Here is a 25,369-nt window from a genome sequence, read left to right as displayed (position 1 = left end):
GCGCAAATGCAATTCTGGCCACCACAGAAACCTGAGCATCTATGATCAGGGTTGAGTCCAGAAGCACGCCCAAACTCAAGTTATGTATGCATCCCTTTATGTAAATGACCGGGAGTTGTTTTGACTCCTGGAAATATAGACTTTTCTAAAATAAATAACCCAAAAATATGTACCAGATAGAGCCCCACTAGTTTCAGGGAGAAGACTCTCTTTGGCAATAACCCACATCAAAGCACATCAACAACATTCTGACCCGTAAAACGGTTTTTAAAATATAAAATTTCTCCAAGAGTGGCAGATCTCTAAAAAGAGTGTAACCAGAATATGTTGCAAATCACGACGACACAGTTTCCCACTGATATGGAGCAAAATTTATAATTTTGCAGTTTACAGAGAATGTGACAAGATAGACCCTGATAAAGGAGGCAGACATTTTTGGCCAAATCACCGCAATAGTTTTATGTTCCAAAAACATTCCATCATCCCTATGCCATATCTTGATGAAAGCATCATGCCAATTTTTGCTGGATTATGCTAAAACGGTATGATTTATTCCAATTGCAACATTGGGAGGAAAAAGTTCGAGGACATTAGTGTTTTGGCAATGGCTGGTGGGAAAGGGCAAAGGAGGAGGCAAGTAATGGAGCAGGGATGCAGCAGGGCAGGGGTAGCAGAGCTGTACAAGGCAGATATGTATGTGAAAAATGAATATATATGGAGCCATCCCTCATTAATGGAAGCTCTAAGGAACACTTCAGTGGGCATCTGCACATTTTCAAGCTTTTTTTCCATGAGTATAAAGTCTAGCATTTTGTGTTTTAAATAGATAAAGTCAGTTCCCAAGGTTGTCACACCCTACTGCAGCCCTTGCCAACAACCTGGGGCCCTACAGATTCTGTGCACTAAATTCCCATCAGCCCTAGACATCATAGCCGCACTGCTGGCTGGGACTAACGGGAGCTGTAATTGACCAAATCTGAAGGGCGCCAGGTTGGCAAAAGATGCTTTATACAGTTGATTGTGAAATCTGTGTATAAGAGAAAGAGAATATCGTTTGGCAGACGGAGGAAGGAGATGCAGGCTTTCTATACAAAAAAACCACTCAAAGGTTACAACATACCTTATGAGAAAAATTAAAATTCAAAACTGCTTTGGATCCCTTATAACCCATAGAATACAAAACCCAAATAATATTAAAACACAATGAAAAACAAATGTTTCTATTCAAAATCTGATACCAGATCAGCAGTAAGCTTCCCAAAGTTCACTGGTTGGCTTTTAATTCCGCTTGGGGAAAAAAAATTCACCACTTACAGATGGTTTACATTTAGAAGACTATTTAATATACACATGCACCTCGGGCAAAGATGTTTGGCATCTCTCCCTGAACCAAATTGCCAACTGCATGGCATTTGTTTGTTCCAATGGCCTAGTTTCTTTCTTTCTTTCTTTCTCTTTCTTTCTTTCTTTCTTTTTTTAAGGAACTAAATTGTGTTAAAAGCTGAACCTATCAAACCACAGAGCCTTGGAGCTGGTTCACAAAATTTAAAAAGACAAGCATCAGGTGTGGCACCCAAAGCCATCTACAGTTACTTTTGCACTTAGGTGGAGATTGTGATGGGTGAATTAGCCCATCCACAACTGTGGCTGCTGCAAATCAGCAACAATTTATGCACAAAAGAACCAGCCCTAGGAATTGCTTCTACACAACCACATTTAAGTGTTTTCTTCACCTCTCTGGGCATGTTTGTGCACAATACTAAAGCATGGCTTAGCTCACAAGACCACGCAAAACACTGAGTTCGCATGCTGCCCTCCGCTGCCTGCCCAAGAGTTTAGTTTTGCTTTCAAAGAATCTCAGCTTAGTACAAATAGGGTCCCCTGCCTCTTACAACCCGAGCAACTTCTACTTTACTTGAAGCTTGTGGCAAATTTACCAAAAGATGGAGAATAAAATCCCCTGACAATTACTGAAAATTATTTACCGATATTTAAAATGCTAGCTGATGTATAAAAATTACATTTGTCACGGGCATTACTGAATGAAGTGTAGCTGTAGGTATGATATTTTGCAGGAGTGTATCTTTAAACAATCTTCCTATCCAATGAAAAACACTGTGTCTTTGTAGCTGAAACGGGCACCTTTCAAGTTTAGTCTAGAGATGTAGAAGATTGAGATGTTAGAATTTTGAACTATAACACTGACAACTGCAGATAGGAGATACCATTTTAAAAATACCTCCTCTCCCCTATGCAAAACACACAAACACACAAAATTTAACCCACCCTCTTCTCCCTGATGCTTTTTACATAGGGAAGCATTCAAAAAATGTGATTTCCCACCTGCAATATGAAGTGGTACAGTAGTTTCTTCCTCACTGTGCTGGTTGAACAATTTCAGACACTGATCACAACAGGACTAAGAACAGATACAGACTTCAAGTACCATAGGCCCCTAAGCAACCTTCTAGCATGTTCCAGTTACAGGTAGGTAGCCGTGTTGGTCTGCCATAGTCAAAACAAAATAAAAGAAAAAAAATTCCTTCCAGTAGCACCTTAAAGACCAACTAAGTTAGTTCTAGGTATGAGCTTTCGTGTGCATGCATGCACACTTCTTCAGATACACTGAAACAGAAGTCACCAGACCCTTCTATATAGTGAGAAGGTGGGGAGGGGTATTACTCAGAAGGGTGGTGGGAATGGGTGATTGGCAGATAGCTGTGATGAGCCTGTTGACGACTCTTAACGACTGCAATAGGTCTTACAGGAAAAAGCAAGGGGTGAGAAGGTGAAAAATGGTTTTGTCATGTATAATGAGATAAGAATCCAATGTCTTTGTTAAGACCAGGTCTCTCCATGGTTTTAAGTTTGGTGATAAGTTGCAATTCAGCAGCTTCTCTTTCCAGTCTATTTCTGAAATTCCTTTGTAATAGAACAGCTACTTTGAGATCTTGTATAGAATGTCCTGGGAGATTGAAGTGTTCTCCTACTGGTTTCTCTGTCTTGTGATTCCTGATGTCGGATTTATGTCCGTTTATCCTTTGGCGTAAGGTTTGGCCTGTTTGTCCAATATAGAGAGCTGAAGGACACTGTTGGCATTTGATGGCATACACAATGTTAGACGATGAGCAATTAAATAGTCCCGAGATGGTATGTGTGATGTTGTTGGGGCCAGTAATGATGTTGTCCGGGTGTATGTGGCAGCAAAGTTGGCATCTGGGGGTTAAATTGGGGGTTAATTTCACCTAAGCAAGTGATGTTTATATTTGGGTGATGTATATTCTTGAGAGCTTCCATGGTGTGGTGCTAGCAACCTCTTTTAAAGCAACTAAACCTGCAGTCCTACTACACACACTCACTGGGAGCAAGTCCAATTGCATTCAGTACGGCAAAGTAAACACGTGCAGGCCTGCAATGTAAAATTAAGGCTCAGCCTTTAAAAACTTGGCATTTTGGAGAATCAAGTATGAAGAATCTGTCATTTATCAGGTTTTACAAAACTAAGTTACAGATCTAAGCCATCATGGAAACTAAACATACAAGAAATCAGGACACGGGAAATTTATTTAAAAAGGCAAGAAAAGTTATCCCAAAATGCTTAATCAAAACCAGTTTTGATAAAACAGAGCTCTGCCGATATTCGTCATTTTACCAACGTTGATGAAAAGAAATGAGTATCACATGGCTTCTGAGGCAGCATTTTAAAATCAAATGAGTTAGGGAAAGACATCTGGAAGGGATTTTAAGTTTCCATGGTAAACAAAGATTTGGAGGGGAAATTTAGTTTCCCACATCTTTTAGGAGATAAATATCTATTTCTGGAAATATGTAATATTAATGTTGGTCACAAAAAACACAGCATATTTTAAATATGTTAAGAACTGATATCTATTTGAATGCCACCACCAGTGCATGTGCTAAAATCTAATCAAATTTAGAAAACTCTCCAATTCCTCTGTGGTTAATGACTATACAGAACTTCTCAGGCACTGGGTGTTGTTCACAGTGCAAAAATGAAAACACACACATCACAGGATACTGAAGAGTCAAATAGCTGAGCAATTGACAAAGTTACCAAGACTATTATTCCCTCTTTATGCATACGAATGATATCCACTTTTCTGAGTTCAAAGGTTCAGAGGAATAGGTCTGGGTATATTCTTGCTTTAAGAAAGACTCAGACTAAGGAGAACAGCCATACAAAGTTGCCTTATATGGAGCCAAAAAACTGGTCCATCTAGTTCAGCACTGTCATTTCTGGCTAGCGTTGGTTCTCCTCAAGAGTCCCAGCCCAGCTGCTAAAGATCCTTTTAAACGGACAGGTGCTGAACATGGGGTTTTCTGCATGCCTTGCTCAGTGGTAAAGCACAAGATTTGCAAGGCAAAGATCCCACATCCAATAACTGATGGCAGTCAGTGAAACAGAATTACCATACCCAAGAATATGTTGTTGGACACCAACATGACCAACCGTCAAGGATGATGAGAGCTTAAGTATCTGGAGGGCAGCAACTTGGAGAAAGCTGGGCTGGATGATCCAATGGTGTGATCATGACAGGGGCAAGAAAGGCAGCATCATACAATCCGATGACCCATGGAGTCCCGTCTCATTCTATTCCAATTACTGGTGTCCTTTGCTAATATTGGCATCAAAGTGCTGGTTCTTACTTCATATTGTCATTTCCTTTATGTTGTCTTTTAACTAGATGGATTTTATTATTTTTGAGTCCCTGTAAACTATACTATGGGGAGCTGTTCTGGTAAAGGTAAAGGGACCCCTGACCAGGGTCCAGTCATGGCCGACTCTGGGGTCGCAGTGCTCATCTCGCTCTGTAGGCCGAGGGAGCCGGCGTACAGCTTCCGGGTCATGTGGCCAGCATGACTAAGCCGCTTCTGGCAAACCAAGCAGCACACGGAAACACCGTTTACCTTCCCGCCGGAGTGGTACCTATTTATCTACTTGCACTTGACATGCTTTCAAACTGCTAGGTGGGCAGGTGCTGGGACTGGACAACGGGAGCTCACCCGGTTGCGGGGATTTGAACTGCCAATCTTCTGATCGGCAAGCCCAAGGCTCTGTGGTTTAGAGCACAGCGCCACCCGCATCCCTAAAGGGGGGGGGTTACAGGAATTTAATAAATAAAAGTATTTTCAAATGCAGCCTTCAGAAATAAGGATGTTGCCCATCACTGGTGCAATGGCTAGCATGTTTCAAGAAATGCATCTTTTATATATGATAGCACTGAAGGACAAAATGAAAACAATTAAAAGTATGCTCACCCAGCACGTTCCCTGAAGGCACCTCGTGTAGTTCCTCAAGTCCTCTCCCCATCAATAGGTAGAGATCTTCTAAAGTGCAGCAAGTCAAATGAGGCACTGAAGGCAGGTTATCAGCAGCAGAACATCCTACAGGAAGCTGTGGCCAAATTGAAATGTAAGTAATTTAATTTTATAATGTACGTTCTTTAACTGCTGATTTGATTTATATCTTGATTAGCTAGGGCTGACTCGTCTTCCAACTCTGAATTTCAGCAATAATTCTTATGTGTATTTTATTATATGTACACCACTTGGAGGTTTTCACTATTAAGTGTATACAAATCCCACATAAACAAGGAAATAAACATGGGGAAGGAGAGAAAATAGAGCCACTCAGTAATGGATACTGTTCTAGAAAAAAAGTTCTCGACACATTTTTCTGAAAAAAACAAAAAGGCAACATTAAGAATAAACAAGAGCACTTTCTTCCTTTACATTCTAAGCTGCAAGAGAAAGCTTGATTACAAGGTTCTCAGAAGTAAAGAAAATGGAATACCACAAATCCCCCAGTTATTATTATTTCCCCCGAACAGGCAATGCCAAGCTAAATTATAGGAAATTTTCCTGCTAATGCCCAAGACAAAAGGAGAGTGTGGATGGTAGGGTTTATGTTTGCTCCAAACAGACCCAAATAAGAGCCAAATGAGACAGAAGTTGGGATGCCACGTGTGCAAAAAACCTTGAGAGTGATCAGCAGCTGAAGGCACAGGGCCAGATCTGTTTCCATCCACCAACCCACCACCCCAAGTGCCAAAAGTTGTCCATCTCTGGGTGGGGTAGGAGGCTGAACTTTTCAAAAGCACACTTTGTGAGATAAGGAAAAGGGGCTTACCTTGTGCAACGACTCAGCAGGATCATATTTTGGTCCAAGAACGAAGAGCTTTTGTCCCCTTCTCACAACTCCACTGAACACCCTTGCAAAAGCCACAAAGGCGTCCTTATTTTCGGCTTCCCGTTTTGCAGCAGCCAGGGTCATCGTCTCCATTTGACTTGTAGGTGGTTGATCATCGCCTAAGGAAGGGTTGAGGTGCAAACATTCATTTCTCTATTTCTATTCTGCTTCATCTTGCACTCAGGACTGCTTACAGTAACATGCAGCCATTAATGCAACAAACCAAACTTATGCCAATATCCAATCAACTGGATAAAAATGGCAGCATATTTGAATTCAAGTGACTTTCCTCTGTTCAATCATCTAGTGAGCAGTGGTCAGGAGTGATATGGATCTTCTCTACCCAGCCCAGTGCCACTGCTGGGGTGAAAATCCATGGGTGTTCTGTACTCTTTGTCCCAAATCAGGCTGGGAAGGCTAGAGGCAAAGATTTGGTGGACTGATCTCGCCCATAGGCTGATCTGCCATGCTTTACTTTGAATGAGAAAAGCAGCAGCACTTCATCACCGATCATGAATCAAACACATCCACCGAATCTTCTTCCCTGGCATGCGTTTCATCTCACCTGCCTTTAGAACTTGGTCCACTGTATTTCCTCCATTCGTCTCTTGTGCCAACTCCTGCCCCTGATTTGCTGCTAACTTCTCAGCATGCCGTCGCCTTACAAGATCACGCCTTTGGGCTATTTCGTCTTGTGACAGAGGCCTATGTATCATTTGAAAGAACATTATTTTTTTTCGGGAAAAGCTTTTCTGGACAGCAGATGCCACCTTTGCAGTTTCTCAAGAACAGTTCAGAAAGTATCCTGGCAGTCTTGTAAAACAATATAAATCGGAGCAATCAAGGAAGACAATTGCCTCGGCTTATGCTGGTGGCATTTCAACAAATTCATCACATCCTCAATTGGAGGAGTATGGCATCTCATTAAAGTGAGCTTCACCACCACCCAGTTGGGATTATATCTTATATCCTTAGCATAGTGACATCATCAGGGAAGTTTTCCTGGCTGCTGTTGGGGTTTCTCTAGTGCAGCAGAAAAAAGGAAGTAGCCTTTCCATTTGCCACACATTAAAGGATGAGTAATTTAAAAAAAGGCAAGTCAGATATTCTGGCCAGCTGCTGGCAGGAAATTTATGCAGTAGGAGGCTAAAAATCAACTAACTGGATATCATGCCAATGACGAGCTGTTATTATTATACAGCATCAGTCATTAGTTTAATTGCTTTATAAAAACTTATTGGAATTCTGAATTAAAAGAAAGAAAGGGCATGCTTTAGTTTCAACTACAATTAGCCTGTGAAGAAAATAGCTTTTACTTATATAAGGGTAAAAATTAAAAGTGGCTCAGGGACACTTCCTTTTCAATTGTTTAGTAGCCACTGGACTATTCAAAGACTGACTCCAGTTTAAAATTGATTCCACGTGTGTTGGTTGGATCCATGTGTAGATTTATCTTCCCTGCAAACAAAGGCTGCACTTCAAAGCAGCCACAATAAATGGTTCCCTTCCTCTTCAGAGACCCCACTTTACTTTGTTAATTTCATAAGTAGGTGCTATCCACAAATACTGCCCTGCAGTTCTGACAGGATGTGCTGCTGAACATTGTCCTTGCCCCATAATAGATGGAGCTGCTCAGGGTCAACTTAAACCACCAATGAAGTACAATTCACAGCCAAGGGACTCGGCTGCACTACAATGCAGAGCCCTTTGATGCAAATTCATGTCGGTATTTATTCAGAAGATCGCACAGAGATCTTTGGGAGCTATAAAAAAATAAATACATTCATTTGATGACACAATTTGGAAAGTTGTTACTTGACACAGAGGCTGTGTATCTTACAGATCACTTTAAAAAACATCCTTCAGGGAATAGGAGATTGTAAAAACAAGCGAGTTAAGGGATGAAACACACACATACAAGCCTTTGAGTTGAAGACATGTAAATAAGCTGCTAGCTGAAAAACAAAAGGAAGCAAGAACATGCAGAACTGAACAGGGAAGCAACAATTTCGTGGCAAGTTCTGCTTGAAGAAGTAGGATTTAGGCAGACGAAGGAGAGAACGAGAGGAGGGGGAAAACCTGTTGTGAAATCTTCAGAATAATTCTATTTACTTGTTTTTAGGATTTGTACCCAGCTCTCCAGCCAAACCTCCTCGAGTGGCTTACGAGATTGCTTTTTGTGTCACAATAAAGCCAGCCATAAAACACCACAAAGAAAAGAGCAGAGAACTATAAAAACCGTTTCCAGCAGCGCCTGTCAAGAAGCTCATCTATTTGTCTCTGCTAGAGCAAAGGACCGTTTTAGGAGCCATCTCTTGACTTTCCCTCCTTCAAACCAGGCAGGAGTGATGGGCATTGAGTGCCAAAAGTGTAATAGAGGGGGAGGGGGAGAAGGAGGGGGAGGGACAGTCAGACAGACAGACACTACCACCATCCATGAAAACTATAGACCTATTATACTCGGGACAGTACGAACTACCCCCTGCGATGCAGGAATCTCAACTAAAGCATCCATGACATAAGAGATTTTAAAGCACAGTTTGGAAACCCATCTGCCATGGACTAGAGACCCTCGGGGTCCCTTCCAACTCTATGGTTCTATGATTCTTAAGCACTCTCACTGTTGAGAGGTAGTGTGCCACTGTCTCCATAGAGCTACAGTAACAGGAGACGGCTTATTGCTTTCATGGCCCGCTTGTGAGCTTCCACAGGGCATATGGTCGGCTGCTGCGGGGAAGATGGAGTCTGGGCCAGATGGACTTTTAGTCTGATCCAGCTGCCTGCTCTTAAAAAAAAGCAGGTCCTAACAACTAAAAGCTTATGATCTTATTGTAGACAGTAAGGAAGACAGGGGGGGGGGGGGTGAGTGAAAGGGAAAGGAAATACAAAGGGCACCAGAGGACAGGTATGCAGAAATACAATTCAGAGGTTGAAGGCTAAAGGGTTAAGCCAAAAGCTTCACTGAGGAGGCATTCAAAGAGGGTGCGCCAATGTCATGCTGAGAAGTTCCTGGCATAAAAGGGGGGAAAGAGAGCATTTGAATTGCCCAAGCTCTTTGGAGTTGCAGGGAAAAGTTATCTATACAATATAGAGTACTGCCAAACAAAGCCAACTCAGAGCGCCTCTGCCTCATGCATCCATGTCTTAGCAAGCAGGATGCCAAGTGACACTCGTCATGGCTATCTACTAAAGTGATCTACCTAATGAATCTTCCAGGTGCCAGGCACATCACTTTGGGCCTGAAAGTGAAGGAAGGAACCTTCAAGAATGTATTATGTGACTGAATATGGGATTCTTAGCTTAACACCAATGAAAGTTCACCAAGTCATAACTTGAGACTTGCATACCAGCTACCTCTCTATATTCTCTGTCCACACAGAATCATAGAATTGTAAAATGCTGGAGAGGTCGCACTGCAATAAGCACATACCTTCACATTTGGTGGCAATGCCCCAAAGTCGAATCCTTCTGGATATTAGTGCTGCAGGAAATTCCCAAAATAACAAAAAAGGTAACAGAAGCGACTCCACAACTCGCCCTATTAAATATCTTCCAGGATAACAACACACACTACAAGGAACTCATAAGTCACTTGCTTTCAACAGCTAGAAATATCATAATAGTCACTGGGAGGACCTATCAGGAATGAACATAGACCACAGGTACCAAAATGTATGGGAAACCGCCATACTAGAAAAGTTAATCAACAAACTCAAACCAGCACAAGGACAAGCTACCAAGGATGCCTTCACCTCAGTGTGGTTCCCCTTTATTACATGCACCAGACAATGACCTGTCCCCTGTAAGAACATACAAATCAATATAGCTAACCTGACCCAACAACCTAGCCCACCTCGCTCACACAAATAAGGTAAAGGTACCCCCTGCCCGTACGGGCCAGTCTTGACAGACTCTGGGGTTGTGCGCCCATCTCACTTAAGAGGCCAGGGGCCAGCGCTGTCCGGAGACACTTCCGGGTCACGTGGCCAGCGTGACATCGCTGCTCTGGCGAGCCAGAGCCGCACACGGAAACGCCGTTTACCTTCCCGCTGGTAAGCGGTCCCTATTTATCTACTTGCACCCGGAGGTGCTTTCGAACTGCTAGGTTGGCAGGCGCTGGGACCGAGCAGCGGGAGCGCACCCCGCCGCAGGGATTCGAACCGCCGACCTTTCAATCGGCAAGTCCTAGGCGCTGAGGCTTTAACCCACAGCGCCAACTGCGTCCCTGCTCACACAAATAAGCCACACCAAAATCAACTAAACACAACCAACCAAGCTCAGGAACCCCTAACCTCTCGCAATATCAATAAAAATAATTAAATAAACAAATAAAAGACCTACCCATGTAATGCTGACACAACTCGCTCACACTAAGAATAGACAATAAAATGAAAGAATAATATCCCCATCCCTCTCCCCTCTCCCCTTTGCCCCAACTGCAAGATGTCTACGGCAAAAATGTCTCTCACCAAACGTAAATGAACTGTGAAAAAGACTATGAACTAAAAGTGGAGACAATAGATGCATTTATCCATTTGCTTTTTAACATAAAAAACCCATTTAAAAAAAATCATAGAATTTTAGAATTGAAAGGGACCTGAGGATCATCTCGTCCAACCCCCTGCAATGCAGGAATATGCATCTGTCCTATACGGGGATCAAACCTGCAAGCTTGCCATTATCAGCATCACGCTCTAATAAACTGAGCTATCCAGGCTCACATACCAGTTGCAATCAAGTTTTGTGCCCTATGCCTTCACTGTGGCATTTTAGAAGGGTGACAACAAGAAACAGGGTATCTACTCCAGTGGCTCCCAAGCCTTTGGAACAAAGCACTTCAATAATATGAGGAGTCCATCTCTGTCAATTACCTGTATCTGCTGCAAAGAACTTTTATTTCAGCAGGCGTTGGGTTGAAAATATTTGAACACACACAGACAGACAGTACATTCAAACATACACATGAAATGATCCTGTGTCTTGACAACACTTCATCTTCCACAGAAAGAATTAAAACTACATAAACATAGAACGATCAAGGGATTTAAAATACTTTTTAGTGCTGCAATCCACCCCCACTGCTTGCTACCTCATGATCATGAACGCAGGAAGACTCAACCTACTTTCACTCTTATAAACTTCTGTTGCCAATTTTCAGAAGTAGAAGCAAAATCTATGCCTGTCACTATAAAAATTGAAGTCCACTTACAGACAGCTGAATACCACCATCTAGTGGTCTAAATACCCAGTGCTGCTTCAAGCCAAAAATTACTATGTCTCTTAAATTAGGGTGCAAAATAATAATAATACTCAAGCCCATAAGAGTTCCTAATACTGACCACGGCACTCCATCTAACTGGATACAGTTCAGTCACTTTCAGAGCCCCAATGGCACAAGTAGCAATCTGGAGTGTACACTGGTGGAACGGTCCAAGCTTATCTAACCAATGTTTACAGCAAGCCATGTTTGGAAGATGAGGCACGCAGAGACATCAAGTTGTGGCCTTTTTACTGCAGGTACAAAGCCTCCCTCCCATCCCTCCTTCCTTTGCAGTTTTTCCACTGTCATCACTTCTTTACCCAACTGAGTTCAAGAGGCTCCTCCTCTGCAGAAAGCAACAATTACACTGGAAAATCCTGCATTCACATACTATTTAACGATTGCATGAGGAGATTCTGTATTTACTTGCATGAAGTATGTTTTATTGCAATCATTGTGTTCTATATAGGAGAGGTATGAAGGTGAAGGAGAAAAAAAGAGAGGAACAACTTCTGAAGTTTACATGGAAACAGAAAGTGGTCAAAAAGCTTACAAAAGCACCTGGAAGAATCCATAGCTTCTCCACATACAACAAAAACGAATTAAAATTAACTTGTATCATTTGAGCAAGATATAGAGATACCAATTTAAGTTTGTAATTCACTTAGATACAATGTCCGTATGTTGACCGTAACTGTTAACTCTTTGACAAAGCATTTATTCTTTAAACCACAAATAATACGTTGAACAAGTCTGCATTTACCAATGCTTTCTTGAGAACAGCTGACTTAGTTTCAGATAAGGGCAAATAATTTTACCAGGCGCAGATCAGAAGCAATCTAGACTTGTATACTGTGAATTAGCGTCTAATGCCATTGAGCAGAAGGAGTTCAAATGGCATCATTTTTCTCACCTTGGCTTGTTCTGTGGCAATGTCTTAGCATCCACTGCAAACATTTTGGAAACAAAGACAATGACTGGGGCAGTTTCTTCACTGCTGCATTTCATAAACGCTAAGCAAACATAAAACGAGAGAGTTACATGTTTTCCCATGGTCTGATGAGAAAGTCTCTGGCTTTATATTTTATTTGTTAAATAACAAATTAGTGAGTGAATCAAGGAGGGAAAATTGTATGAGATTTCAGCCTGTGCTTCTGAGCCAACTTGCAGCATGGATGCAAAAAGCTGAATTCTGCCCAGATTGAAAACCAAAACATCTTTTAGGACATTTAGTTTTTCAATTAGGAGACACCAGGGTTTATGGACTTTTTAAAAATGAGACTCATCTGAACAGGACTTAAGCCACAATCTGCCAAAATTTACTTACCGTCTTTCAGGTCTTGAGTTTCTTGCGGTAGAGAATCAAATGTTTTCGCTCCAACGCACAACAGTTTTTCCACTCTCTCAGCTGTGATATCAAGAGGACTAGGGAGTTTATTACAGACCATGGCTGAAAGCATGGTGCTAAGGATATACACGTTTAGAAGGGAGGATACAGACAGGAGGCTGTGCAGAAACTATAGGCTAGTATCCAGTAAAATCAAAATACAGACCTTGGACAGGGGTTTGCCCAAAGCCAAGACTTGCCTGATGACGCAAATATGAACCATATCTAAAGCGTTCAAGGGGATGGATCCTTGGAGGCACTAGGAAGCATGGGAAGTAGGAACAGAAGAGCAACTCAAGTCTCTCTGGCAGTGGTTGGATGCTCTTGACTGTAAGCTTAACTCCCTCCACACTGCAAGTTGACTATGAGATGACTGAAGCAGGCAGGAAGCTACTGGGGCTGATGGAGAATACTAGGGGAAGGGCCGTAACTCATAGCCTCTGCTTTGCATACAGAAGGTTCCCAGTCATCCCCCAACATCTCCAGATAGGGTTGGCTATGCCCCCTGTCTGAAACACTGTCAATATAAGCAATACTGGGCTAGATGGACCAATTATTTGACTCGGTATAAGGAACATAGGACGTTGCCTGTATTCAGTTCTCCAAACCCCACCTCCCTCTCACAAACTGGTGGACTAATCTCAAGTGCATGAGACAGTATAAGCTTTTAGTAAATGGTAAAAAAGCTATTTCCATAAGGATACAGAGAACGGCCTCCGATATTGGGAGCCACTGGCTGCAAATGGCATTAAGCTGAACCTTCGGATCTGTGTGGCGCATTTCACGGGCACCAATTTTCAATCCCAGGGAGGAGACGATTTTATCAATTTTCTCCTTGTCTCTACAAAGAAAGCATACACCTTGCAATTACAGCACTACATCTAATCATCTTAAAAACAAAAACCACAAAGAAGGCCTTTGGGCAAACCAGCCTGTTTCTGTTGTCACGTAGAAGCTCACCTTCCTTCACTTAGAAATGACCCGGTAATGCAGTTGAGCAACAAGGGCATTTAGCATAAACAACAGATACCCTGCCTGTTGTGAAAAGTGAAATTCTGAATTGGCATTCCCCACCTCTGCCATCAAGAAAATGAGACTTGGGGATGCTTTTTGTTTACCTGTTTGTAACTGCTTCATAGAGGCTCCATATGTTTTCCAGCACCAGATGCACAAACAAAGGTTTCTTTCCTTTCAACTGGAAGAAAGTGGTAAGACAAACTTAGGATGCCCTTTATAACACAGGGGGGAGTTCAATTCAGACAATTACAGGGGTAACACCCACATGTGGACCCATAGGTTGAGGATTCACTATAAGGTCTAACTAAAAGACATTTGTCCTCTGCCTCAGAGCCACTCCCTTTGTTACTTTAACAACTCATATTTAACAGGGGTTACCAGGCTGGCCTGGGTATTCCAGCAATGGAATCCGTGTTGGATCAAGGAATTAGAAGAGGGACTCAACCATATAGCCTACCCCCCGCCAAAAAAAGACACCCCCCATAACATTATCATGCTTGCAATATTCCAGATCAATAATTGTTTTTTGGATGTTGCTTCTCCATCCTATCATCTACCACAGTTCAGTTGCAACAAGAGCAATCTACCAATCTGTCCTTTCATCCCTGAACTGAAAACTCTTCAAGTACAGCAGCATGCAAGGATTTGCACCCACGTCTCTATCCAATCGTTTGTCAGCTGTGATCATTCCAATCACCTATTGGAGTGGTAACTACACCCGCCACTGCCCTGAGTGCATGTGCAAGCATTGCATCAAACCGTTGCAGCAAATGGCTTGTTCGTCCAAGGAACACATTTTGAACTGGATTGAGTCTTAAAAAGGTAAAGGTAAAGGTACCTCTGACCATTAGGTCCAGTCACGGATGACTCTGGGGCTGTGGCGCTCTTCTCGCTCTATAGGCCGAGGGAGCCAGTGTTTGTCCGCAGACAGATTCTGGGTCATGTGGCCAGCATGACTAAGCCGCTTCTGGCGAACCAGAGCAGCGCACGGAAACATCGTTTACCTTCCTGTCCGAGCGGTACCTATTTATCTACTTGCACTGGTGTGCTTTTGAACTACTAGGTGGGCAGGAGCTGGGACCAAACAATGAGAGCTCACCCCGTTGCGGGGATCTGAACCACCAACCTTCTGATCGGCAAGCCCTAGGCTCTGTGGTTTAGACCACAGCACCACCCACGTCCCTACGGATTGAATCTTAGGTTTGCGTAAGTAAGATATAAGCATTGGTAACAGAATCTAAGGTCTAGTTTACAGATGCCGTAAAATGAAGTGGCAGAGATCCAAGGTTGTAAATGTACATTGGTGAGGTATATCGAGAATCATCATAGCAGCTACAATATACTACATATTTGCTTGACCGGGGTGGTCAAGATTAAAAACAAAATTGTTCAGAATCCCAGAAAAGTGGCAATATTGCATACTCAGTTGCTGGCAAGTAACTTTTCTGGTAGGGAAAAAAGAAAATTAAGAGCAAGTTGAACTCACCTGGTCAGTTTTCATGATCTTCTTAGCTTTTGTATTTAGATAATAATCTCCCCACAGAGTTTTCAGCAGTACTGAAGCTTTGATTCCAATCTTTTGGCTATACAGCTTGGCAAAATGCTCAATGCTGGGTAATAAGTAAAAATAATTTGTTACCCAAACGTATCAAAACTAAAGCACTTTTCAAAAGAAGGCATCTGCTTCAACCTACATAGCAATCATTTTACATATTTGACAAGCGTAGCTGTATTCTGTCTGCAGACCAGATGCTCACATAGCATCCTTGCAGTGACAGTGAGAACAATTGGCATGTTTTAAGTCAGATGTCTCAGAACACTCTAGTGAAAGAACAAACACCAGCACGCATGCCTCAAGTTCCTGACCCCACTGTAGGTGGAGGAATTCATACATGAATTGTCATCACTTGATGACAGCAGCACCATCATTACTTGCTTACATGAATGAGCCACCACATAAATTAGGGTTGCCACATTTCAAAAAATGAAATTCCGGACACAACAGTTGTTGAGCTTTTTTGAGCAAAGTTGTTGAGCTTTGCAAAATCTCGGAAGAAAAGGTGTTTTTTTTTGGGGGGGGGGGAGCAATTGATAATGAATTTCGCCAAAATCGACACTTCCGACATGGGCTGCCATATGTTCGGATTTCCCCAGACATTCAAACGATTTCCCACCCAGGCGCTGTCAGTGGCGTAGCGTGGGGGGGTGCAGGGGGGGCCAGCCGCACCGGGCGCAACATTTGGGGGGGGAGCGCTCGCACTCGCAGCTCTCTGTCCCTACCTGGCTCACTCACTCTCTCTCACTGCAGTGCTGGCTGTGCGAATCCGATCTGAGCTGCCGGGTCGCCGCCCACTGTGGAGGGGGAGGGTGCCAGGCGTGCGTTGCGGTGCGGAGCGGAGAGCGAGGGAGGGACTATCTGGGGGAGGGACAGTGCAGCGGCCGCCCAGCGCAGCACTGAGCGTGGGAGAGAACCACACCCGACCAGCCCAGGCAGCAGCAAGAAGAAGCTGGCGGCGGCGGCAGGTTAGGGGTTAGGGGTTAGGGGCGCAAATTACTTGCCTTGCCCTGGGTTAGGGGGCGCAAATTACTTGCCTTGCCCTGGGTTAGGGGGTGCAAATTACTTGCCTTGCCCCGGGTTAGGGGGCGCAAATTACTTGCCTTGCCCTGGGTGCTGACAACCCACGCTACGCCGCTGGGCACTGTTTACGAGGACCGAATACCAGCTATGTCCAGAAAATTCCGGACGTATGGCAACCCTAACATAAATAATACCGCACCAGATGACAAATCAGACTCAACACTTTTTGTGACCTTTTATCTCAACATATAAATAAGATCGAAACAAGAAAGCGGCAATTCTATACCCAGTAAAGAAGGATTGAGCTCTGTTGAACTCAATGGGGTCTGCTTCTTAACAGACATAGACAGGTATTGATACAGTTGAACCCTAAAATAAGGCAAACACACAGATGAAGGCATTTTCAACAGTGGAATCCACTATTGCATAATGCGATTCCACTGTGACATCAGAAAAGCCCCACCCCTTGCAGATTTTAAACAGGCTTTAAAGGTCTACCGCTTTACTACACTTTTAACTAACTAACATAAGTGTGTAGTATTTTGGCCACATTTTGATCATTTTATAGTGTGTTCCTTTTAGCTACCAGTTGCTGGGTACTGTTTTAGAAATTTCATGTTGTTTTATAAGATTTTAAATTGCATTCTACTGTATGTTTGACATGTAGCTTGGGAAGAATGTTTTCTTGAAAAGCAGTGCAACAATTAGGTTTTTTAAAAAGAGTATCAGCACGATAGTATGCCATCAGCTATGTTTTGTCAAAACTCTTATTCTAGAAAGCTACAAATAAACTCCAGTTATTTGTAAATGAGTTCCTAATTTGCCTTCCATTTCCAAATCAAAATTAAATGAGTAATTTTACCATCAGCATTTATGCCAACTTCTTAACCAAATCATCTCTGAACAAAGCAACAGCATTCAATTTTGATGCCATTTCTGTTCGGACTATTAAGTTGATCCCTAAGTTTTTCTTTTATTTTTCCAGAATTTGTATAGGGTTTACTCCGTAGCTTTTTCTTCTCCCAAAGATAGCCCGCAAGAAGAAGAAGAAGAAGAAGAAGAGTAGTTTGGATTTGATATCCTGCTTTATCACTACCCAAAGGAGTCTCAAAGCAGCTAACATTCTCCTTTCCCTTCCTCCCCCACAACAAACACTCTGTGAGGTGAGTGGGGCTGAGAGACTTCAGAGAAGCGTGACTAGCCCAAGGTCACCCAGTAGCTGCATGTGGAGGAGTGGAGACGCGAACCCAGTTCCCCAGATTGCGAGTCCACCGCTTTTAACCACTACACCATGCTGGCAGCAGGGGTTTAGGACAAGAGTTTTCTTCTCCTAGATGGGCTACCTTCCCAGGTTCATGAGCCCCACCTGCGCCTCGCTTCCTTCTACAGCACATGCAGAAACCACCTTCTTGACCCTTGGATCCACTATCAGTCTCATCCATTCACTCAACCCTGCTGTTTCCTATACAGTGGTACCTCTAGATGCGAACAGGATTCGTTCGGGAGCCCCGTTCGCACCCTGAAGCAAACGTAACCCGCATCTGCGTGGGTCGCGATTCGCCGCTTCCGCGCATGACGCTATTTTGAGCGCCTGCGCATGCGGTGAAACCCGGAAGTAACACGCTCCTTTACTTCCGGGTCGCCGCAGAGCGTAACCTGGAAACGCTCAACCTGAAGCACATTTAACCCGAGGTATGACTGTACACCTGCAAGACAAAAGCTTCTTTCATCCTCTCTTCCCCACCGTGAAAACCCAATAGAACTTGCGACAAGATTTCAATTTCAGGAGGAGCTGATTAACATTTAATGTTACAACTGCCTTGGCTGTAGCTATCCTGGTGCTACAAAGTCATTTCCTGAAGCAGAAACGTGTGAAGTGAAGATGAATGCTATTAAATGCTCACCACTGCACACAGGGAGCCTGACAGGCTACAGCTCAAACTGTGTTTTCAAGTTGAGATGTGCCTGCCCTTCCCGCTTTACATGTCTGCTGCGGGAAATGCTTCTGCAGCCTGAGCAGAAGCAGCTCAAAGATGCAGACAAATGGAAGGCAGTAAAGCCGGGGTTGCTGGCCTCACAGAGCCCGTGCAGAGTGCAAAATTAGACCCCTGTCAACCAGAGATGTATCATGGTGGGAACGACAATAAAATCTGTCAAATTGCCTGTGCTTACTTCCCTGAAAAATATAGCTGAGTAGGAAGTTTGCATTTCGGCATGGAAACAATCAGTTTTGCACTGGTCTGAGCTGGACGGAAGGCCCAAATTTTCGTTCCTAGGTTTCTCGAGTCCCAATATTTTCTCTTAAGTGTGACAATATTTGGGAATGCTTCAAAAACATGATCAGCAAAAAAATGTTCAGTGTTTTATTTTGAAAACTTTGAGATGGTATTTTAGCTTCCTGTTAATTGTGTTGCTTTGACTGTGTACTTTATATTTGACTTTCTTCAGAAATGTTTGATTCTGCATTGTTTTATTGAGGTTTAATATGCTGTAAACCGCTCTGAGATTTTTCTTAAAAATATAAAGCAGTATAGAAATTAAATAAAATAACAATAACAACAACAACAACAACAACAACAACAACAATAACAATAATAATAATAATAATCAGATTTAACAACATTAAAATGCCATGGACAGATGGGTCCTAAGCCTATTTATGTGTTCCCCCACCAGCATGCAATTGACTATTAGGAGGCTGAACAAGCATTTCAAGGGTGAATAGCAGATGACTTTTTTTGGTAGTTTTATTCTTTTTTTGGTCTAAGCTTTACACCTATTTGCAATTTTAAGCACCCAAGGTAGAAACAAGCAGCTCCACTGAAATACACATATGCTTCTGGCCACAACTCAAAATGCAGGTTTTAACTTTTAAGAACTCTTAAAGCAGTCTAGACAGAAGGCATCTGAAGGAATGCTTCCTCTTAGGAATTCTGATCTCTTAGAAAGACCACACTGAAGTAGTTCTTGCAACAGAAGCAGACTGGGAATCTTCAATGCAACACTCTCTAGATGGAACCATCCACTCACCTGTGGATTTATTTATTTTTACTACTGTTTATTAAATGATTAAGCTCCGAAAACTCCCCCCCCCAATTTAGTCTGCGCTGCAGTAAGATGTATACAAAGACAAAACTGAAAACTTCATCCACCCTAATGAAAATATATGATCAAATTACTAATAAGCATCTATAAACTCACCCAAATCCCCAGCCGTCAATTGCACTAGCAAATACCACGTTCCCCTGATCGGGTGAAAAGTAAAGATTGGAATCATCAGAAAATTCCAAGCCTGCACTCCAGTCATAAACTTGGTCACCATGTGAAGAATCAGAAGTCAACTGAGTTTCCATTTCTTTCTCCGCCCTTTCTTCAAGAACTTTCGAAGTGAAGAGTGTTGCAGTGATTGCATTCACCTAGAGAGACATTCCAGTTTATTTTCATAATATCCAACCTTCCTGCCCCTAAAAAGGATTTAAAGGCAGCTTACAAGCAGAATTCCTAAAACAAATGTTTATGGCCACCAAAATACCAGAAATACAATAATTATTTTAAAAAAAAACCCATTTCAGATAGCAGTTACACTATCAAAATTAAAACAAACAAAGAAACTCATGGGTGGGGTATAAATAAATATAAATTATATTATTATTATTATTATTATTATTATTATTATTATTATTTCAGGCAATCATCCCAGATGTTCTCTGGAACCTGAGCTGTTTTTGCCATTTTGCTAAAATCATGAATAAGCTGGTCCTCTGAGCAGTCCCAGAGCTATATATTCCTTCAGAAGATCATATTCCTCATACTTGGGTGTTTTAGCAGGGAACTCAAGAGCACAGCCTCATCTGATGGCCCAGAGCACATGGGAAATATCAGATAGGAAAAGATGATCCATAACAGCCAAGCTGCACATTACAGTTAAGGTATTTTTAACCAACAAGGAAGAGCGTTGTCTCTTTCTTTAGCAAAGGAGTGAATTTCAGTGGAAAGTGGTACAAGGAGTAAAATTCTAATCCTCACACCATGGGTCCAATCTAGAGAGAAAAAGCTAACTGAGATATGGCCCTTAAGGAACCAAATGTAGCTAGCTCTAAGGACACTAGTTAAAAGTTACTTACATAACGCCTAAGGTATTCTCATTCCAGACTATTTTGGTTGATTAATTTGACCAGAATGCTAACAATAAGCCAGCGGAGCTGCTTCAAACTTGGTGGAATATGTTGTCTGTGACAGACACCATTTAATAACTATGCAGCTGCATTCTTGAACTTCTGAAATTTTTGAAAATACTGTCCTTCAGAGCATATTGCAGTAATCCAGCCTTCCCCCATCCTTGTGCCCTCTAGATTCTTTGGCTGGTGCTGCTGACAGTTGTGGTCCATTTGAAGTTTGGGGAAGGCTGAATAGTCCAAATAGGTGCCCACAATACCTATAGTTTACTTGCTGTCCTTTTCATTCTACAACTATTGCTGATGACAAATAACCAAGCTATTTAGAACTCTCATACCTGTTCCAAGATATTCTTAAGGTGAGAATATGCTTCCTGAGGGGTAAACTTGAGCTCCATTATGAGACGGTCTATTTTATTAATCACCAGAACTGGACGAATATTTTCTAGCCAAGCCTGCCGCAAAACTGCATGAGTCTAGTACAAAGGAAAACAAGTATATTGACACCGTGCCATAAAACAGCTGAGGAAAATATGAGCTACTGTATAACTCTGACCTGGTAACTGACCCTTGGTTAGGAATCTGGGTTGTATGAACCTTTCTTCCAAGCCTGCATTCTTCATGTAAACTCCTGGCTTCCTCCCCCATACTGCTTCAGCATTATGCACAAGGATCGCCAACAGTGGTTAAAATTAAACCAAGTTTGGTTCATTTTGCAAATCCTGACTGAAGTAAAGAGTCTGACCATTTTCCTCTTAGAAGATACCCTGATACAGACATCCGTATGTCAATTTCAATGAGTACACTAATATTACATGACCAACAAAAATATATTCTTGGGTTCACCTACCTCTCCTTTGCCACATATTCTGAACTCCATCTTGCACACAACACTGCATTTTAAATTATGAATGCATTTTAAATATTAGCTGATGATTCCATGTACTAGTCGAACGGTGGTACAGTGGTACCTCTAGATGCGTACAGAATCCGTTCTGGAGCCCGTTCGCATCTAGAAGCAAATGTAACTAGTGATGGCACGTCTGTGCATGCGCGCATTGCTTTTCACTGCTTCTGCGCATGCGTGTGACGTCATTTAGAGCATCTGTGCATGTGCAAGCAGCAAAACCCGGAAGTAACGTGCTCCGTTACTTCCGGGTTGCCGCAGAGCACAACTCAAACGTGCTCATCCCAAAGCGCATTCAACCCGAGGTATGACTGTATGTCCAAATTAATTTATTTCCCCCTCTATCTGAAGTAGGTTTTCCTCCTTACCTGCGGACAGACTCCTTCCACAGCATCTACCACAATGATGCAGCCATCACAGAGTCTGACAGCTGTGGACACTTCTGAAGAGAAGTCCACATGGCCAGGGGAGTCGATTAGGTTGATCAGATACTCCTGACCATCTAGAACCAAAGGAAGAAGTGCTTTAAAAGCAAGCATTTTAAAAGTGTGTTTGCCCACTTAAAACATTTAGGATCAGTTCCGATGTAACATGAAACCATGGTTTAGTACTAAGATGAGCAGGTGTGAACCTCGAGCTAAAGCACTATTCTCTCTCCCCTTCTTCAGGAACTGGGGAGGAAAATTAAAGCTTCCATTTGTGATTTGGAACAAACCTCAGCTCCCAATCACATTTGAATATAGGAACAATGCTCTGTTCCAACTGGAGTACATTCAATAACCATCATCATCATGGTTTGAATAAAGCTTAGTTTCCTGCATTAGGATGTAATAGGAAAGTGGAGTTTGCTCCAAACAGCAAAAATAGAAACATTACGTTTTCTTCTCTTCCACAACCAAGGGGAAAAACACACAAACCTGAGGCTCAGGTCTCCTCAAGCTCATAACACTAAACCATGGTTTAACATTGCACCTCAACTGAGCCTTACAGAAGGTAGCTTAATAAAAAATAATCAGTATTTTAGAGTCCATCCAAATCTTTACAATTTAAGCACTATATTTCAACACAATACTTAACAGTTTAAATGCACATGCATAATGTGCTAATTATATTACCTTTTCCAAAATGTAATGAAATTGCGCTTGATTTCATTGTAATTCCTCGAATCTGTTCATCTTCTCGGCTATCCAAGTATCTCAACTATATGAATTGTAAAAAAATAAACAGAATAATCTGTGTTCACATTTTTCAGAGACTTTTCTTAAGTGCGAGAAAATGTGGATAGAGAAAAAATTCTGGATAATATACTGGAAATGCTTAAGTTGTACCTTGCCTGCCAATCTGCTAGAGATTATTCCGTTGCTAGAAATAAGGCAGTCAGCTAAAGTTGTCTTGCCTGGGGGAGGAAAGGATAATGAATATTAGTACACCAAACAAAAATGAAAATCAAGCCCGTATATTTAAGATTAAACATTAAATCCATCCTCCCATGGCCACATGTCTCCTCCCTTTAACCAATCTATTAGGGCTTTTCTTACACACCCATGTAGCAAATTGTCAGAGATGAGTTATTTAATACACAACTGCATTACAGAGCAACAAGCAGTTATTCCATAACACAAAGCCTGTTTAAGACCTCTGGTGTATTTGCCAAGGGATTTGTGTGATATGCGGTTCATAACGTAGGTGTCTCTTACCATGGTCCACATGGGCCAGTATACAAATATTCCTAATGAAGTCAGTCTTTTTCTGAAGTCCAATAGTCTTATTCAGACTTGCAAGAACCATGGTTGGATGTTTTGCTGCAAGGCAAAGAAATTCATATTGGAAAGATCAAAGTTGTCAGAAAGCTACAAGGTTATATGAAAGCTTTAAACTGGACTAAATTCAGATGGCCAGGCAATAAGAACAAAGAGATTTGTACTAGATGGAATTTTAGCTCTTCTCTTCTCTACCCTCCCCCTGTCCCCAATAAAACACCATCTAAGGAGGAAACACATGCAGAAACTATGGTTCTAATAGGAGATCAACATGAATGCGTCTGTACCAGAACTCAAAGTTAACAGCTACAGTGTATCCAGGATAAGTATTCCCTAATGAGCCAAACACACCCTAGTCTGTCAAGTACATGGGGAACTAGTGCCCTGCATTGTTGTCAAAAACTTATGTTACTGCCTCATTCAAAGCCCTGAAGAAATCACAGAACTGAAAACTCAGCAAGCTACAGTTTTTAACAGTGCCCAGGAGTAATGATAATGCACATCCATAGTCTTCCTCCACCTCCCCCACCCAGCCACATCAAACAAAAAGCTTCATCCTGAGCCAGGTCATGGCTGCTAATTTTCATATTTTAGTTGCAGTGTAATTAACAGTTAAAAAGCACTGGCTGTGCTCAGGAGCTGCTCTTTGGACCTCACACCTTAGTGGCTCTATGAGATTACAACAGCAACTAAGTCCTAAGCAGCAAAGTCAGATGCAAATGAAGGACAGTGAAGGTAATAATTACAGAAACAACCACAGCATAAAGCAGTTGCTGAAAGCAGACCAACCTGACATTTGTAAGCGTGAATCAACATGAATATGGCAACAACTTTCCTCCGATTCCATCCACCAACCACCCAGCTCTCCCAGGAGCTCCAGGGAGGCGCACGTTGCCCTTTCACCTACCCAATGACCCTCCTTTGCTTCTCACCACAACAACCCTGCAAGGTAGGCAGGGCCAGATTTAGGTTTGATGAGACCTTAAGCTACTGAAGGCAATGGAGCCTTTTATACAGTGGTACCTCGGGTTAAGTACTTAATTCGTTCCGGAGGTCCGTTCTTAACCTGAAACTGTTCTTAACCTGAAGCATCACTTTAGCTGACGGGGCCTCCCGCTGCTGCAGCGCCGCCGGAGCACGATTTCTGTTCTCATCCTGAAGCAGAGTTCTTAACCTGAAGTACTATTTCTGGGTTAGTGGAGTCTGTAACCTGAAGCGTATATAACCTGAGGTATCACTGTATGTGATATTTTAGGGAGCAGGCTAGCAGGCGGGGCCCATTACTTATATTACAGGAGCCTACACAAGACAAAACACTGTTGCTGTATGTAGGTTTTATTTGTTTTTTATCTTATATTTTGGGGAAAAACATCCATGGGTTTTTTTTCCCTTTAATTTTTTTTGGGGGGCCCCCAAGAGAGTGGGGGGCCTAAGCTATAGCTTGTTTATCTTATACGCAAATCCGGAACTGGAGGAAGGCTAGCTGAAGGGATAGTGGGCTGGTCCTGTGAGTCCCAGTTACTGGCTTCCCTTTCCCAGTGGCAATTCTGCTTCTCTGCCTTCTTCCCGCCCCCCCTCATTTAGCCGCCCTGAGCCGCCCGGTCTTGGCTGGGGAAGGCGGGGTATAAATAAAATTATTATTATTATTATTATTATTATTATTATTATTATTATTATTATTATTATTTGCTCTTGGAAGGTATCAAGGATACTTCCTGAAGATGGAAATTTGGATTAAGGATCTCGAAAGCCCACCTATCTCCCCCACCCCCCACCCCGCATTGCCACCGGGGTATGACTCGCGCTGCCTTCCCTACCCCTCTTTTAGGAACCGGGGGGACTCACCTCACAGAGCTGCTGCCGGACACTGACAAGAAGGGAGCGTGAGCCGGTTGCAACCGGAAGTCCGCCTCTTCCTTTCTGCGCGTGCGCAGGCGCTGCGGACCGAGGGGGCGGAGCAAAGGCGGGAAGAGGCGCGGAGAAGGAAGGAGGGAGAACCGAGCCTAGGCTCCGCCCAGGGCGCGGGCGGGCGGGCGGGCGCATGCGCACGGACGCCGAGCGGGGTTGCTAGGCG

General features: G+C 42.7%; 1 protein-coding gene across 2 annotated transcripts in view; it reads right to left on the bottom strand.

Moving 5' to 3' along the window:
• The window catches only part of EFL1 (elongation factor like GTPase 1), a 72,069-nt gene that overhangs the window by 44,072 nt on the left and 2,628 nt on the right, over window positions 1-25,369 (bottom strand). The window contains exons 1-15 of one of the 2 annotated variants that reach the window (XM_079954200.1): window positions 25,141-25,263; window positions 23,233-23,337; window positions 22,864-22,931; window positions 22,651-22,735; window positions 21,904-22,037; window positions 20,967-21,104; window positions 19,655-19,869; window positions 15,362-15,485; window positions 13,977-14,053; window positions 13,563-13,699; window positions 12,799-12,921; window positions 12,385-12,484; window positions 6,777-6,916; window positions 6,152-6,330; window positions 5,281-5,416 (exon numbers count right to left, since the gene is read on the bottom strand). In XM_079954200.1, the coding sequence (XP_079810326.1) occupies window positions 5,281-5,416; window positions 6,152-6,330; window positions 6,777-6,916; window positions 12,385-12,484; window positions 12,799-12,921; window positions 13,563-13,699; window positions 13,977-14,053; window positions 15,362-15,485; window positions 19,655-19,869; window positions 20,967-21,104; window positions 21,904-22,037; window positions 22,651-22,735; window positions 22,864-22,931; window positions 23,233-23,323 (1,747 nt within the window). In that variant the 5' untranslated portion in view covers window positions 23,324-23,337; window positions 25,141-25,263. Of the gene's footprint in view, window positions 1-5,280; window positions 5,417-6,151; window positions 6,331-6,776; window positions 6,917-12,384; window positions 12,485-12,798; window positions 12,922-13,562; window positions 13,700-13,976; window positions 14,054-15,361; window positions 15,486-19,654; window positions 19,870-20,966; window positions 21,105-21,903; window positions 22,038-22,650; window positions 22,736-22,863; window positions 22,932-23,232; window positions 23,338-25,140; window positions 25,264-25,369 lie in introns of those variants that run through there. The other variant, XM_079954199.1, reaches the window with a different exon arrangement.

The sequence above is a fragment of the Podarcis cretensis genome, assembly GCF_951804945.1.
Source record: "Podarcis cretensis genome assembly, chromosome: 14".
Lineage (NCBI taxonomy): Eukaryota > Metazoa > Chordata > Lepidosauria > Squamata > Lacertidae > Podarcis > Podarcis cretensis.
The sequence above is the reverse complement of the archived record's forward strand: the minus strand, read 5'-3'. Positions and strand labels throughout refer to the sequence as shown.